This window comes from Tachypleus tridentatus, chromosome 9, assembly GCF_004210375.1.
Source record: "Tachypleus tridentatus isolate NWPU-2018 chromosome 9, ASM421037v1, whole genome shotgun sequence".
Classification (NCBI taxonomy): Eukaryota; Metazoa; Arthropoda; class Merostomata; order Xiphosura; family Limulidae; genus Tachypleus; species Tachypleus tridentatus.
The window spans coordinates 137892120-137910418 of NC_134833.1; the positions used below are offsets into that span (position 1 = coordinate 137892120).

The 18299-nt window shown below is 31.4% G+C and overlaps 1 protein-coding gene across 1 annotated transcript in view; it reads left to right on the forward strand.

Moving 5' to 3' along the window:
• Window positions 1-14683, forward strand: part of LOC143226478 (uncharacterized) — a 49488-nt gene extending 34805 nt beyond the window's left edge. Inside the window, exons 3-10 of the mRNA XM_076457494.1 lie at window positions 4679-4875; window positions 5794-5909; window positions 7344-7453; window positions 7763-7841; window positions 10547-10697; window positions 11391-11514; window positions 11831-11976; window positions 13679-14683. Coding sequence (XP_076313609.1) covers window positions 4679-4875; window positions 5794-5909; window positions 7344-7453; window positions 7763-7841; window positions 10547-10697; window positions 11391-11514; window positions 11831-11976; window positions 13679-13951 — 1196 coding nt within the window. The 3' untranslated portion in view covers window positions 13952-14683. The remainder of the gene's footprint in view (window positions 1-4678; window positions 4876-5793; window positions 5910-7343; window positions 7454-7762; window positions 7842-10546; window positions 10698-11390; window positions 11515-11830; window positions 11977-13678) is intronic.
• Window positions 14684-18299: the final 3616 nt, after the last annotated feature.

An 18299-nucleotide genomic window follows, 5' to 3' on the forward strand; every position in this document is an offset into this window, starting at 1 on the left:
GTTTAAAACAATGCATACTATATACCTAGGTATTACATGAAATAAAGTATCATAATAAATGTTTTGGGTGTAATGTGTTCATGCATTGAAGTATTGTATAGTCTTGCATGTAATGCTTGAATGAAATTATTTAAAAACGCTCACGAATTATTCCTCACCCTAATAGTTTGTGTGAACCAGCGTAGTTACAAGATCAAAATGATTTCGTATTAGTTCAATGTCAATACCTTTGTGGTTGTATTTCATGCGTGTTTAAGAAAATTATGTTGTAAATATATATTTTAGTATTTAATGTGAATTCTTATTTGACTGAGTAGTGTTCACACAAGAGAGGGGACTATGAGAAGCAACTCATACGCATTTTGTCTTCAAAGAGGGACTCGAGGGATGGTGGAAAATTAATTGATCTAAAGAAAATGGACAGATAAAAATGTTGATATTATCGGTAATTTTATTTTAATTATCGTTATACAGAAGATTTTAGTTGTTGTAAGGGGAGAGGGGATTCTCATTTAAAATCGGACATTACTTACGGTATGACCTAATATTTACGTCATCTTAATGTTTACGCGTACGTTTCGGTCTGCAGTTAAACGTATTTCAACACTTGTAACCTACGTTTCAAACTGAAGTCAGAAATGTTTTCTCTTGCAAATACATATATGTTTTCTTGGAGATGTAGTGGATACAGACCCTACTAAAATAAAGGATAATGGTACATTGGTTCATATTAGCGTATAGACAAGAAACAAGGCCAAAGCTTTTTTTTAGCTTTCTATTACATTGCAAATTTTATGACCAATTTTTGTGCAACAGCATTGCAATTTTCCACATTAACTTATGTAAAATCCCGTTTTATTTCGTGTTGAGGGTACCTGCACTAGTTATCTCTAATTTTGAAATGGTAGGCATCTAATCAAGAGCTCTTAGACTACTCTAATCAAATAGTGGAATTTGATTGTTACTCTTGTGATGGACCAACAGCCATAAAGTGCAGAGTACAGTTTTGCTGTAATGGAATACAACCATAAACTCTTAGAGTGGCTGTCTGGTACGATAACATCGGACATCTCCCAGCCTGTTTTTGGTGTACAAATCTACGAACAGTGACATAGTATAGTGAAAAGCCAAACTGTAAATGCTTGTAATGTTTTTATTTTGGTGAAAGATGGAAATTTAGAATGTTATCAAAGAAAACAAAATTCTATCATATTACTTGGCTGACAAAAGGTGCAGAGTTTAACTTATGTCAATGCTCTGTCTCATTTCTACTCACATAGTGTACACATACAGCTAACCTCACTGTTACCCCTACCATGTCTTCCAGGGTTAAAGGAGATTCGGCAGCTTCTGAAGTTGCAAACGGGTCAGAAAACCGCATAGATTATACTATATTATACCCACTGCCTGTTTATGCTGCAAAAGTTGATTTGTGACTGTTAAATACAAGGTTGCATTTGTTTTTATTTTATTATGCCACTTGATAGCATGTCAAGCGAGATGCTGTTCTTTATAAGAAGCAAGTTGTAAAGTGACGTGTGTGTTTCTCATAGCAAAGCCGCATCAGGCTATCTGCTGAGTCCACCGAGGGGAATCGAACCCCTGATTTTAACGTTGTAAGTCCGTAGGTTTACCGCTGTACCAACGGGGGACTTTTTAAAGTGGTAAGATATAATTTAAAATTAAAAGAAGCCCACCAAAACTGTTGCAACAGAAGGTTCTTTTTTTATTCAGTAAATGTGAAACATTTATATTCAACTATACACCAATACTTTGAAAAAAACCCAACAAAATTGTAGATGGAATTAGAGAACCCGTAGATCTATGGCCACATTTACAAGTTTAATCATCACTTCGCCTTTAACTTTGTGAAAAAAAAACAACAAAAAACATTAAGCTGAAAACGCTCGAACTGCTGTTTTGCACTTTTACAATTTAGTGATTGATGACGTTAAAATAAAAATTTAATTTCTTTGACCAAGTTACGGTCTACTTATTTATGTGCTCTAATGTAAATCAATGGCGAGTATGGAATCCCTGTGTGTTCGTAAAATACCAGAATTTTTTAAAAGGTTGGGTGTTTTTAACTGTGCATACTTTGTTGCCGGGACGATACATTTGGAAGTTTGCGAGTGTAGCAATTTAGAAGAAAGTTTTTATGAAAACACCCGGGTATTAAAAAAAATACCCTTTATTCAAACATCGGGTCCGAGTCAATTTGTTTGATACCATTTAAAAGTTAGTGCGTCTAGTAGTGCAGGAAAAGGGATTTTGAGAAATCACTTGATTCGTTAGAGGATGGAACGAAGAAATTTACCCTTTGTGCAAAGGTCAGAACTGAAACGATTCGTTTGGTACCATTTAGAAGTTGGTGATTGCAGCAGTTTAGGATAAGATGTTTTTGGAAAATCCTTGGGTTCTCCAAGAGGTTGGATGAAAAGCTATCCTTTGGGCAAACTTCGGAGCCGAGATGACTCGATTAGTACCATTTAGAAGTCTGTGCGAGCAGCAGTTTCGGAGAAGTTACGTAACGGGCATTCACCGAATCTTATATAGATGTATGTTTCATCAACTGCCATCCTCTAATGAACCATGAACTTTTGAATTGTTTTAGTGTAGTTTGATTAGTGCTTTCCTCAGTCTTGACTTTACGCAAGACTAAAGTTAAAATGCCGATTCTTACTCTGGCCAGAGTTGTGTGTAGATATCGAGATTTTCTGTTTATTTTAAATCTAAACTTTACATTGTACAAAAGAGAAGATATGCTTGATCTTGGTTTCAGCTCATCTAAGTAGATGAAAGATTAAATTCATTGACATAGATGGTTATCCTGTCTTACTTCGTCAAACTAATTAAAATTGTATCATAGAACTTAGGCCACACCTTGGATAGTTGGTTGTCTTATCTTCACTTGCGAGGCAACATTTAATGCCTTTCATATCAAATACCTAATCTCTAAGTAGCCAAAGAAGGAATGAAGACGTCTACCAAAGACATTTTGTTTAGCAAAGATGTTTGGAGTGGTGAACCTATCTAAAACCTAGCCCATAGTGACCACCAAATGACATCTTGTGGCTACTGTTATTTGTGGAATTCCATCCGTATTATTAGCAGGATGTCTATGGACCTTGTCTTTGCTGATGGAACAGCCCTCAACCAATATGCTAGAAGAGAATAAATGATGAATGGAAGGTTTGATGAAACTAATGCTCAATTCAGGTGATATGTTGAAATGATACTTGGGACTGTATACTCTGCAAAGCAGATAAATGTGGGGAGAATGAGTGGGAGGATTGGATGTTAATGAACTTAGACTAGGATTGAAATTTATAGAGACAAGACACAAGTTATCCAGAGTGATGGAGGTCATTGCAAGTTATTGTTGGATACCAATCAATAGCAGCCATGGATTAATATTCTTCCAGAAGTTTTGTCATGTCAAAAGCACACCGCCACTTGAGGAATGCTTTACATATTCAATCTAGTATATGTGGGTGATGGTCTCCCAGTGCCCATTTCAACAGTCTGATTGCAGAGAAATTCATTGGCACTATATTTCGATGACTTAAGTGGTATGACGTCATATAAAATAATATGTATACCCGTCAGCTGCTTGAGTTACGCAGTTGTTGAATCTTGTAGAAACAGCTTATGTGCATGTTATTTGCGTCCTTTATCGAAATGGGACACATGGATGAATTTTGTTTCTGAACTTTGTGTTCGTAGTCTCTCTTCTGTTACAAGATACTTACTGCAACTGGGGCATGATTTGTTGCAAACCTCTTCTTGAATGGTCCTGATTCTTCAAGTTTGTTCATATGCCTTTGTTTTTCAATGCCATAAGGCACAAGGGTTATCCCAGTCTTAGAAAGCCTAAATCTCTGATATGAACATACCTTTATAATATGAGTACTGAATATTTTGTTTTAGAAATGTTTTGTCATACCTTTCCCAAAAAAGATAATACTCAGTGACGTTATGACAAAATGCCAAATAATTTCAAATTGCAGTTGTAATACATGCTTTATATTTACTGTGGTTGTCACGTTTCTTGCCGTTTTATATTTTCAAAATAACTCTAATGTATTTAACTCTCTATATATTATTTTATTGGTCTCTTATATATTATATATTGCTGCAGTATAAACCTTATATTAATATTAATTCATATCAGTTTCGGAAACTACCAATATTGTATATACCTCAGCATTAGAATGAACTATGTAACCACTATTGTTAGAATTCTTGAAAACGGTATGCTTTTTTTTCAGTATTGATATATTTTATCCGTTGTGATTGTAATTCTGACGTTTATTTCATTAAGAAGAAAAAATATAAATCACAATTTTGTTACAAACCCGATATTATTCCACCAGTCCAACAGATGGATACTCCAGCTAGTAATAATAAAATTTATGTATTATGTTGATTATTGATGTCAACATGTGATGCAGTGATTGGAATTAGTACTGTTAAAGGAATAAATTTAAAAAGGATGGTGTTCACACACACACACACACACACACAAAAATGAAAGTAGTTTAGGTCCAACTGAAGTCTTATACTTCCAGAATAATGATAGAAATATATCATAAGTTGACACTATTCATTTTCATATAACTTAAGTGCCTATATTAGTGTTTTATATAATTTTTAAGTAATGCTCTATATGTTTCAGTGACGGCAAGATGTGAGCGTGGCATCATGACCATAGTTGTAAAAACAGAGCTTCCCTTTAATGGAATGGTTCATGTCAGGGATTTTCGACATGATCCATGTCTGGCTTATGGAAATGGTTACAGAAATGCAACACTTAGACTCAGCCTTTTAGCCGACTCAGGGGATGTGAATTACTGTGGCATAAATTTTTCAGAGGTAGGATTATGAGTTATCGTTACTGTTATGTGAATAATTCAGAGGTAGGATTATTAGTTATCGTTACTGTTATGTGAATAATTCAGAGGTAAGATTATGCGATATCAACACTGTAATGTGAAGATTTTAGAGGCAAGATTGTTTACTAGTTGCTGTTTAACACAGAGTGGATTTGTATATCCTAACTACTATACTAAAAAGACGAGATTATATTTATCTATTCAGTATTTTCAACATTAATGACAACAAAAATGACAAGCCTACAATAATCAATGTATGTACATGTAATCAAAAACTGCAGTTAAAAATATATAGTATTTTGTATTTGTTATTGTAATCATAGGATTTTCTTGCTAATGAAGAAATAATGCTATACTATATACTATATATATATTTTTAAACCAGCGTTGTGTAAGTATAAACTATATAGTGACTTTATCCACATAGATTCTGTAAAAAGCAGAATATTCATACACTATGAAAATCAGAAATACATTATAAATTAGAATTGATTCTGTTGTTTACATTTGGGACACTGTGTATTTAAATACCATCTGACATGGAAGTTAGATCAAATCTTTACATGAGCTGTCTAACAACTGACCTTTCATGTCCTGGCAGTTTTAAAAGTTTAACAAATATTCTTAGTTTATGAACGTACAAATAGAGATTGAAACATTTTGATCTGATATGATTTTGCTAAGGTAATCCCAAGTTCAAAGAGTGAAGTCCTATGTGTAGGATAATGCTACTAGAATTATCAAAGATGACTTGCAAAACTGTTGTTGTGAGTTTTAGAACTTATGTTTTATCATAAATGTGATGTCTTTTTTATTGAAACAATTTCAAACATTTATCAAATGAACAACACAAACTAAAATTATTCTATTTTTAGCAATGTTTTATATATTATTTTAGGAAAGAACAGAAGAAAAATCAGTAGTTGTGGTTGTTAGGGCTCACAGAACCTTAGAACTTTCAGATGATAAGTTTTATCATATTACCTGTGGGAAGTCTGGGTTTCTAAATGCAAGGTAGGTTCACCTTTTCATCATCAAATCTGCTGCTTTAATATTTGAAAATGCAAGCAGTGTCTGTATCTTTTGAGGTTTCCTTGATGACATAAAACTAAATATGTAAATGGAAACATTCAGTTTTTCATTATTAAACACATGATTACGTACAATCAGTAGTATTTACATGCAAGATATTTGTATTTTTTGAGAGATTCTTATGAGAAGTAGCAATGGTCTAAGTATTACAAATGCAAGTCAGTTTATCTTTAAAATTTTTTACCTAAATGTTAACAGTGTTAGAATAAACTACCTCTGGTATAATGTACAGAATTTAAGACAATGATGATCTTGAACCTGACTTGTTTCGTTAGTTCATTCTGTGCTCTACAATATAATAAATATATTGTCTTGTTGACAACTCTTATAAGCTGAAAGCTTCCATGAAAATATCTGAAAAATATTTTAGGAATCTTTTCAAATAGCTAAATGGGCTAATGTGTTGAACCAGTTTTACTTGGAACTCATTTGTTGTGCCAGCTTGGTAAGGCCAGGTAGTTATGGTACTTGACTTTTAATCTGAGGGTTGTGGGTTCAAATCTCTGTTTCACCAAATATACTCACCATTTCAGTCATGGGGGCATTACAACATGACAGTGAATCCCACAATTCATTGGTAAAAGAGTAGTCCAACAATTGGTAGTGGGTGGTGATAACTAACTGCCTTTCCTCTAGGCTTTCACTGCTAAATTAGAGAGAGTTAGTATAGATGGCCCTTGTGTGGTTTTGTGTGAAATTCCAAAACAAAACCATCTATAGTACCAGGAATATGCACACTGAAAAAGAAGAAAGTTAATGATTCATCACCAGTTGCTGAAAAACATAGTGTCATAATTATAGCATCCTGTCTTCCTTTCATTTAGTATAACTTTAACTATTACTATGTTTTAATCTGTTTCATAGCAAACCAACAACTTGTCAAGGATTGTTTGGAATTTCGCAAAAGCTAAGGGCTAGTCTTGTCCTTAGAGGGAAGGCAGCTAGTCATCACCACCCACCGCCAACCTTGGGCACTCTTTTACCAACGAATAATGATTTAAATGCTACTTTCATCAGATTTTTTCATAAAAATAATAAATTATTTGATTTAAATGATTTTTCATAACAAAATAAATTTTACTGACTTTAAAAATTAATTTTATATAATGTTCACATCATCTCAATCATATAAGTAGGAAAGGATATTTATTTCAGTTAAATTCTTTTATTTTACAAAAAACAATTTCTTCAGCACTAAACTTACAATATGGTTTCCCACTTCTAAAGTTGTTCTATTGAAGAACCTGATGGTTGCACTAAGAGCTCCACTAAGTACCATTATTCCTGTATTTAGGATTGCTTCTAGATTTAAATCAGTTAATTGGCCAATATTACAGTCTTGTATCTTTTAACCAGGAATGAGTTATCAAGAGTGTTGCTCAGGTTTATGGATGATGATAGAAGAATAAATGAATTGATTGTTGGTCATCAGTACGTCCTGCGGGCAGGACTTTCTCATCCAGACAGTAAGAAACTCACCTCAATTCTTCATTTAGTTAATAGGCTATTTCAAATATTTTTTTAACTTAAACACTACTTCATTGTTATATGTTTAATAAATTACTTATCTGATGTTCTATATTCATTTAACAAATTCCATAAAGTACTCTTGTTGTCTAATCTTCACCATTACATCAATCTATTCTATTAAGCATCTCTTATAGCTTTTGGTAATTTCCATGTGTATTCTTAGTTTTTATTACATTTTTATTTAAAGACAATGAAATTTATCATAGCTAAGAACAGTATCTTTTTTATGCCATTTTCTTTGTCAGATCTGTATGGTACCAAAGTTAAGTCCTGCTTCATATTTGCTCCAAACACCACAGATGTAGAACTGATTGATGCCAAAGGGTAAGATATATCAACATTTTTTTCTACCCAACTGTCAGCTTTTAGTTGGTATTTTTTTTCTTTATTTAATAATAAACTTGAGGGAAGAAATTAACCTCAAACAGATTCATTAATGTGGACCTAGTTAGGTTCTTACAAATTATAATTTATTGTAAATATGTTTGTCTTGAATATGAAATTATCTTCTAACTTGTCCAGAACTTTCATTGAAAGATATTATTTAATACAGGGTGGGTTGTTTACTTATAGGCAGGATGTAACTTGGAAACAGCTTTTGTAATTGAGGAAGAGGATATTGCATTAATAAGCCGTTCCAATGTTTAAATATTTCTAGTAACAAGATGAAAACTTAACTTGTGAGGGAATTAACACCTTTTTCATATTGTTTGCATATTTGTGTAAGCTCAGTATCAGGCACACAGTACGAATTGTTCATCAAAATGGTATGTTAATTGGGATATGGACAATATGTCACCCAAATATTTTTCATACAGCCTACCTTTTTATTTATTTTCTGGAGACATCTTGAAAGATTGTTTGTTTCAAAGTGAGAACTTCATTATGTCAGAAACATTATTACAAAAGAGTGTTTCCAAGTGAGAAACTAAGCAGGTAGGTAATTTGGTAATTATACCTTGTATTTTTCAAGATGAGAAATTACACATTGTTGCATAAAATTGGCATCTCATTAGAAAGAAATGGTTACATTTCAACAAAACAATTGCAAAACACATTTTTCAGTCGAAAATACGAGCAAAAAGTTTCAAAAAATGATGGAAAAATACAAGACATACAAAAACAATTTTGTCTGAACACAAAACAAAAAATATGGTGATTCAATTCATGTAAAGAAAAATTGCCCACAATTGACACATCGTTAACATTGCTTTTTTAAATATTTATAAAAATTAGAGAAATTTTGGTCATTGACTTCACATTTAATTACCACATCCAAGTCTTATAGTTATAATTTTTCACAAAGTATGTATTTTATCCTTTATAAAAGTAACACCAAATTTTTGCAAAACTGTATTTATGAATAGGAATGCAACATCGAAAGTTAGTTTCTTTTAAAGTGAGAATTATTGACGGCCTGGATCCATGTTAATTATCTCCTCAATAAGTCATTAGAACTTTAAAATACTATAGTGTTTTCTTTTATAACAATATCTATATAATGACCGAGTCACAAGGCCTGGGAATTTCTGTAACTATCAGAGGAAAAAGTTTGAATTTCTTTCTTATGCTTCTTATTTATTACATAACATATAATCAACACAACCCAAAACAATGTCAACCAATTTCTCTGAGGTGAATTATTTTCAAACAGAGTATCTACTTTCATAAGTAATATAAACTAGTAGTAATTACAAACAACAATAATAAACAACTCTAGTGTAAATGATATTAGCACTACCCCTTGAAGTTAGTTTTCTTATAGAACTTTTGATGTTCCTTTTAAAAGCTTAAGTACAGGATGACAGAAGAATTACCAGCCACTAAGAGATAAACATTAAAAATACAGCTGGATTTTCATTGTATTTAGAACTTGGTTATATATATAAATTTCCGATTGTCTACATTAAGAGAAAAAAGTAAACTACTAAAGAAAAACCTTTCAAAAACAGAAGTATGTAGGGATGCAAACAAGATAATAGTGATGGCTTATGTATCTCTACATAAAATAGCATAGGCACACAGTGTAGTAGAATGTTAAAGGACAAAAATAGAATAAACCCAACTGTGATTGAATAGTTGTATATGCTGCTGTATGTTAATTCTTACCTGTGCTGTTGTGTAGGAATGATGCAAATCCTTTCCATACAGTTTTGTTGACACTGTTTTTGAAGGATTGGTATTAGCTATTCCTACCCTTACTTTCTATTTTGACAAACAGAATTAAATTAAGCAACAGTCAAAAAAAAGAAAGAAAAGAAAACGAATTTATTGAGCTCAGCTCAAAATCTTAGGGTAGTGGATTCTAATCCCCATCTCGCCAAACGTGCTCACCCTTCCAGCCATGAGAGCATTATAATGTGATGGTCAATCCCACTATTCACTGGTAAAAGAGTAGCTCAAAAGTTGACAGTGGGTGGTGGTGATTAGCTTCCTTTCTTCTAGTTTCACACTACTAAATTAGGGACGGCTATCACAGATAGTCTTCACGTAGCTTTACACAAAAATTCAAAGCAAACAAATAGACAAAAATTTTATTTCAGCAATCATACTTCATAATGTTGTAGTATTAGTTTAAAAAAATGGCATCATTATTTGGTTATACATCTACCTGCAAGAAGAGGAAGGCTTGACACATCATGATATTTGTCTATTTTTGACCTAGTGTTTAAGCGAAACTTTTTCTTAACCTTAATATATATCAGTTAGCCTTTCCTCTGTAATTCCTATTATATTTTTTGTTGATGCACATAAATACTGTGGTTTAGTCTAAAATGAAATGAAAAGCTTTCAACACAAACTTTCATCATGTCCTATTAATGATCTTTAAATAACAATTCAGAAGATCACACTTTGACAATTATTTTATAAAGCTAAACTTACTGTGAACTTTAAGTTCACTTGTGTTTAGAAATTATTTATCATGCTTTATTTTATATCTTGCTCTTTAAAAGACTCCTATATAATAATCATTGATTTGTTATGCCTTGTTCCTTAAAAGCTGTATTTGCATTTAAATGTGTTTTTAGGTGCCCGTTAACGCCCTTCCTCTCCAAGTTCAAGTTTAACCAAACAACCAGAGTAGCAGAAGCCATGTTGTATTCAACTTTTCGTTTCCCAGAAACTAATAAAATACACTTTCAATGTGACATTATTCTATGTAGAGGACATTGTATTGAGGTATGTTATTCATATAGAATAGATGGTATAAGAAATGTGAAAATAACTGTATTTGTATTAATCCATTTGTAACAAAACAATTAAAGTACTACATATCAGGACTCCAGAAATAGAGCTCATACTTGCCAAAAAATTTGCATGCAGATGAATATTTTCTTCATAAGACAAACATTACATTTCCTTAAGCATAAACCCTGAGATTTAAGTAATATCTAGCATGAAAAATGCTGCAAGGTGGTGAAATATAAAGTCATGAATATTTATAAAATCGATGGTGACTAAAAAAAGAAAAGTGCTTTTTGCTTTACTATTTAAAGTTCTTTTTTTTTATTGTATAGTTAGAATAAGAACAAAGTAATCTTGGAACAGAAATAAAAAGTTTATTTGCATTTGGTTTCATTTTCCATTTCTGAATTGTACAAATTGTAACCAACAGGTACAAAGTGTTTCTTTATTCTAAGCAAAATTTTCAGGTCTAACAACACAACCTTAAAACAGCCATTCTGATCACTTTCTTTTCCCCGTAAGATTTGTTTTTAACAAATTTACTGACACTTGTATTGATTAAACAATCAGTAAAAAATGATAAATAAACAGCTAAATATCTATACAGTTGTCCCTTTGTCTATGGAAAGCTTACAAGCAGTAATAGATTTTCAGATTTATCCTAAATTACCAACTTTAACATTCTAGCCTGACTGTGCATCTCCTGAGAAGCTGCCACAGGCACTGCCTCAGAGAAGTGTAGAAGATGAAGAGAATGTGCAGTTAATGGCTTCCACCACAGTCTTTGTTCTAGAACCTGGTGAGGGAGTAGGTAAGTGTATTGACAATGGCAAGTACCCAAAATAATTTCAAAAGTGTATACATGTATAAAAATACATTATTTCAGAAATCCACCTAAATATTTATCTCATTAAACTGTTCCATGTTAACTTTTATTCAGTTTAACCCCAATTTTTTTACTTTCTTTTAAAATTCTTTACAAAATGAGAGATGGCAGATTTTGGAAGTTTTGCACCTAAATTAATGAAGTCTCTTATGACCTTATGTTAAAATGTGAATCTAGAAGTACTTTACTAATAACACACAGTGATGAATAAGCTATGTTGATATGTCACTCTTGGTTTCAGTGGCTCAACATGTAAGAGACTGTACAGAATGGCAATTTCCTTGGTTAATTGGCCTGTGCATCTGTCTAGCTATTCTTCTCCTTGTCATGCTAATTGTCAACATCTTCTTATGTTCATCATTAACTTGTACCTGCATGAGTGCTGAGGTAGGTTTAGTATATTGTACTGTTTTGATGGACTTAGTTTTTTAAGACATGAAATGTTAGTTACTGCAACCTTGAAACCCTGGAAAAGTTTTTAATTTTGACGTACATATCTTTTTTGAACAGTTGAATCAGGCTGAGATGCAGAATAGCAAAACTTATCTATTTTTTTAGTTACTTCAGGTTTTCTAAAACCTTTATTATGGATAATTAAATCAAAAAGATGTTTCAACTCTCACAAAGTTTTTCAAAGAAAAGAATGAAGCAAAATTAAAAAAATGAATGTTTGTATTTTTCTATTAGCAAACCAAATCGAGCTATCTGTGTGTCAACTGTGGGCAATCAAACTGTTGACTTTAGCACTGAAAATCTGAAAACTTACCACTGGGAGACGAAAAACATGAAATAGAAAGTTTTAAAAATCAAAAATCTATTAAAACACACTAAACATTAAGATCATTCTACAGGGTGGCCCATACGTCCCTACCCATCCATATATCTTATGTATCCAGTGTATCTGTGTGCTGTCCCTTATTCTCGCTGTATAATATTATGTGATGCCATGTTCTGTGAGACATTTTCCTCAACGTGGGCTTACAACGACCATATTTCTCTGAAAAAAAAAGAAACAAATTTACAATACATGCGTAATTGAATATAACAATAATATATGGATGGGTAGGGACTTACAGGCAACCCTGTAACTTTAACATTTAAAATATTAATATTTGAAAGTTTTACTTAACAATTTCAAAGTGTATATTGTACAATATAGGGGATATTCATCCTCATTATTTCATGAATCCATTATTATGCTAATAGTTGTCCATAGAAGTTATTAAGACTGTCTAAAAAAGCAATTGAAAGAAGTTTTGTAAAGGAAATTAGAAATATGTGAGATATTTAAATATTTTTTTTAAACTTAAGTACCAAACATATTTTTACACCAATTATATTATGATTAAAACTATTTATTTTCTTGACATCTTATTAGCAACACTGAATGAACAGTATAACAGATCAGAATAAATTCACTAAAATGACCTCATAAAATTCTGAAACATCCTTTTGTTTTTAAGGAAAAATTGAATATTAAGTTTCTAATTCTGTATTCTAAATGTTTACCCAGATCGATAATACAAGCTTATTATAGGAATTCACACAAACAATTTAATGAAAAACAGTGCTTTACCCTAAAAGATTCCTACTGTTCAGGTGCAGCTATCTATAATTTACAATTGCTGATGAGAAGGCATTAAAACCATAGGCCTTCTAATCCACAGCCTAGCAGGCTAAAAATTAGGCCACAATCAGCCTTAGATTATTGACAGTAATAGCTGGTGTTATATATTCGGTGTATGGCATACATATTATTAGCAAATAAATTCATGTCCTGTAATATTTTTTTAGTAAGCTGCAATCATTTAAAATATTGTTGCTATAGCACAATAGATTTTGGTAAAAGCAGTTCAGCATGTTTTCATAATTAAAACGTGTAATGCAATTCTATTTAAGAAACAACAGCTTTCTGAAGTGTAATTTGGCTCATATGTAACTACAGGTTAGGCCATCAAACTTTTCTCACGTTATTATTATTATTTAAGGTACCGTAAGTAGCGATGTTGTCTATATTATTTGTTTCCCATGTTCATAATTCTAACATATCTTTGCAAGTTGAATGCAACCCTTAATTATTTTTAACCAGGAGACTGTAGACAAGGAGTCCTCCGAGATGGAAGATTATGATCCTTACAGGGTTGGGTGGATTCCAAGCTCTCATTATGGTTCTCGCTCATCTTTAAACAAACCTTATGTAACCAGTGGATACACAAATCATTCTATGGGATCTGGAAGTGACCAATACATTATTGTTCATACAAGACCAAACAGCAGGCATTCTCATACCTCTAGTAAAGGCCCTGTTCAGCGAGGTCCTGGATCATCACTTTCCACTGGGAAATTTTCATCACGAATGTAACCTATTACTCAATCAACTGTATTGAACTATGTAATACTAGTTAAATAATTTCTTACAGTTATCACAAAACATAATGAACAGATTAAAAAGCAAACATATTGCTAGGATTGAGTTTTGGCAAAGAAATGAACAATCTTTTCCACAAGGCTTAGTTATTTTACCTGAGATGGTGGGTTTTTCTCACCACCCACCCTTTATGCTCGACAGAAATGATGTGAGATGTATAACTGTAAAAGGTATTTACTTATGGATATTTTCTAAGTTCTGTGAAATTATTAACAGAATGAAAATGATAAATCCATCTACACTGTTTCTAATTTTATTTAAAAAGTCTTACCTGCATTCTAAACACCAAAATAATTAATCTAACACCAGCAGTTTAAAATCTTGTTAAGTCTATTAGTTTTCAAGGATGGAGACTGACTTTAAAGTCTGTTCCACTTCAGGATATGCACTTGTGAAGATCCATACACTGGTTCACCATATTGAGATGCGATATTAAGATTTACAGTATCTTAAAATAATGTACAAAAATTTAATAATTTCGAAATAAAACAAGTATATAAAAGGTTTTACGATCAATTACATGCAGAAGTAACTTGTAAATTAGTTTTTAAATGGTTTGTACATGTGTGATTGGCAGTATTTCTTCTCGTAAGAAATTGTACATTTTTCTCTACTACAATAAGTGAACAAAGGGTGTTAAATAAAGATCTTATTTCCAGTTCTTTATTCATTTGTGCCAGAACTTTTTTACAACTCTGAAAGACAGTAAAACTACTTCAAAACACAGATAACATAACTGGACTGTATATTAATGTGCAAGTATGTAATTGTTGAGCAGTTACACCTTTAGAAAACGGATAACATTATGTATTCAACATACCACAGCTCTTGTACAGAAAATTGTGGAACTAAGTAGCTAACCAGTACATGATATATCTGTAGAAGTATGTATTTCTTTAAAGATGAAGTAAAAAAATTAAAACAAATACATAATTTTAAACTGAGGATTTTTTACACATGAAAACTTGCTTAAAGAAACTTCTGTTATAAACTAATACCTTTCTGCTTAACATTCAAGAGAGTTATTTTAAAATCACATTTAAAACAATCTTATATGTAACAAAGTTTGTTTTTATCTATCCTATACAGTCCAATTTTAGCAGAACATATTAAGTCATTTTTATTCTGACAATAAGTATATAATAATCTTCTCCCCATAATACTCTAGGAATAAATAAAAAAAAAAGGATTTCTGATTATAAACTAGACTAAGCTATTACAAATTTTAAGTAGGTATGGGAGAAATCTAACACAATAGGGTTGTCCATGTGTAAAGGGTAGAGTATTCAAATTATTTTATGAGCATAAAAAGAACTACATTATACATTAATAACTTCCTATATGGTTAACATGTATAAAGTTTTATTTACAGGAATATGATAGTGCACTGATAAAGCAATGAAAAATTGTTTGACATTGAGATACTTGTGTAGCATCATATGTAAAAAAAATATACACTGTCAAATGCAAATAATACATATGTACCTAGAGATTCTAGAATATGGCTTGTGATGTGATGTGTAAGCTTGATATGTGAAGGATTGGCTTCTTGTAATTAACCAGTTGATCCTTGAAGGATCATTGGAATTGCATTTTTTAAAATCTGTCTAATGAATAAGCCATTAAATCTAAATCAATAAAGAATTTGTGGAAACTTTCAACAAACAATTATTACTGTATTCCTTACTAGATGTTTCATTTCTGAATCACAAATTGTTATGGACCTCATGATCTGGATATATCTCTCCTCCTGAACATATTCAAAAAGACTAAATGGCTGAGCTGGCTGTAAGGAAAAGATACATTTTTGCCCAAGTTGGGTAAATTAACTAAAATATGTATACCGTAAACAACAGAAAGCTCTATTTAATGGTTTTCCAGCTACTCCCTCAAGTAGCTTTATTATGCTAGTATGTATCACATATTCTAAGTTTACAACTGAAACTGTTAAATCAATGCAGCCACACTTGTGTACATCAGATGAAACCATTAGCTCCCTCTTCCTCTCCCACAGGATTGGAGATGTAATAAGGTGGGAATCAGCATTATCAGGGAACAAGTAAAGCTTCACAATATATAAAACTAAGTTCACAAAATCAGACCTGATGTGATAAATAATACTAAGGTAAAGTTCACAAGCAATACTTGAAATCCAATAAGACAATATAACTTCATCCATTAAACATCTAGCCATGATTCAAGTGCATAATGTAAAAACTATATTAGACACTACTCCTAAGTATTCCAGTCAGGAGAACTTGAGAATAGGCAATTTCTATATCAATTCTACATTTTATACAATTAACCTATCACGAAAAACTGTTGAATAGTTAAAAATGAAATATCATTCAGCTATTTTTCTGCCTAATTTTAGATTTGTATTAAGCAATTAACTTACAGTTGCTTTCCTAAGACAAAGTTTTTGATAACATAGTACAGTAGTGTCTGTGGAGGGAGTTTTTACTTCTCAAAAATATTTACAACCATGTGATCACATTACATTGACCTTTATATCAAATGTCATCCTGTTTCCATTTTGAAAAACTGTCTCATCTCTCTTATAGAAACTTTTAAAAATGAGTACAAAGAAACAGTATCTAAGCTTAACAATAAACAGGAGTTTAATGCCACTTCACACTGGAAAGAAAACTGCCTCTTAATATTCAAAACTAAGTTTTATTAAATGAAAATCCATTAGCCCAGTGTTCTTTTGACAACAAATAATTTTATAAAGTTAAAACATAAGATGGTATTGCTGAAAACTACATTTTGTGTAGTGAATTTCTTGTCAACAAATGATACAAGATTCAAAAAATAAAAGAACAGTTTTTATAAAAAGAAAAAGACCCAAACATTTACATGTTATCTAGGATGTGGATGTTTCTAATTTCTTTGTCACTGACATTACAACTGTACCATGAACTTTGAGCAAGCACTTTGAATTTTAAAATCCTAGTACATGGAGAACTGTGGTAATGAATTTTTAGATCTATGTCCATACATACAAACAAGGAAAATCACTTAAATACACAATGTTTTGTTTTAGTTAAAACTGTTAAAAATAGCTTAAATTATATATCAGAATGCAGATAATTTCTTTAAAAATTAATATTAAATGTTATAATCACAGAAACATTTTTGAGGACTTATTTGAATTTAAAAACTTCAAGAAAAATTCTTTATTATTTCAGTTCATCGAGATGATTTTTCTAGTTACATTAAAAATATCTTTTTCTAGAAAGAAAATGAATGATAATTATTTGCAATTATTAAAGAAATAAATACTCGAGACTTCATGCAGGTTATCATTGTTATACTTAGGATGATATGATTTGTTCAAAAATTTTGTTCTTTCAAAACAAACTAGTGACAAAATCTCAAAAAGTTTAAAGTTTTTTAAGATGTTTATATAGCTTAAACTTTAGTTGTCCCCATGTTACAAGGACTTGTGCAATTAATCAAAGGGATCTTAGATTATGCCCGAATTAATACTTTTGATAACGTGTTTCATGAAATTTCCACTAAATCTGACAAAGAGCCCTCAGGTTTCAGTTTCTTTATTCTACACACATCCACATATTTACGCAAGTCACTACAGAGCTTTAGTCTACCTGCAACTGCAAACAGATTAAACAATAAAAACTATTTAGAGTTACCAATACATAGACCAGATAAAACAGCTGTCAAGAAGAGTTAACATGAGCTTGGTTTTATTTATTTCTGGAGTATGTTACTGTTTCAGCAGTAAATCAAATTTAAATGTCTTTTTGTCAGATTTTGATGGACTGCAGCATTCAAATAGGGTGTTGTTAAACAGTAAAAGTTGTTTAACAGCTACAAGTGTAGCCATAAATAAACTAATAATATAAGTGGGTTGGGTTAAATGTTTAACTTTGGAGTTAAAATGATTTAACAAAGTTTTGAAGTTGTTTTTTTTAAGTTAAATTTTGTCAAAAAAAAGGAACAGTTAAAATAATGGGGCAACCTTGGTGAGTTGAGGTGATTGTTCATACTAACTATTGAGAAAATTAAAGTAGAAGCTTTCTAAAGAATGTTTTGGAATAATTTAATTTCACTATGCAATATCAACAATTTAAATACATTTTATAGGATAAATAAAACAGATAAAAGATGAAGCTTTACATGTAAAGCTTAGAGATGTGAACTCTCAAAGAAAATCATTTTGCAGTAAAGAAACAGTTGAAAGTAGAGTATGATAAGAATGTCTGACAAAGACAAAATTTGATTTTGCTAAAACTTACAGGTTAAATTAATGGAAGCT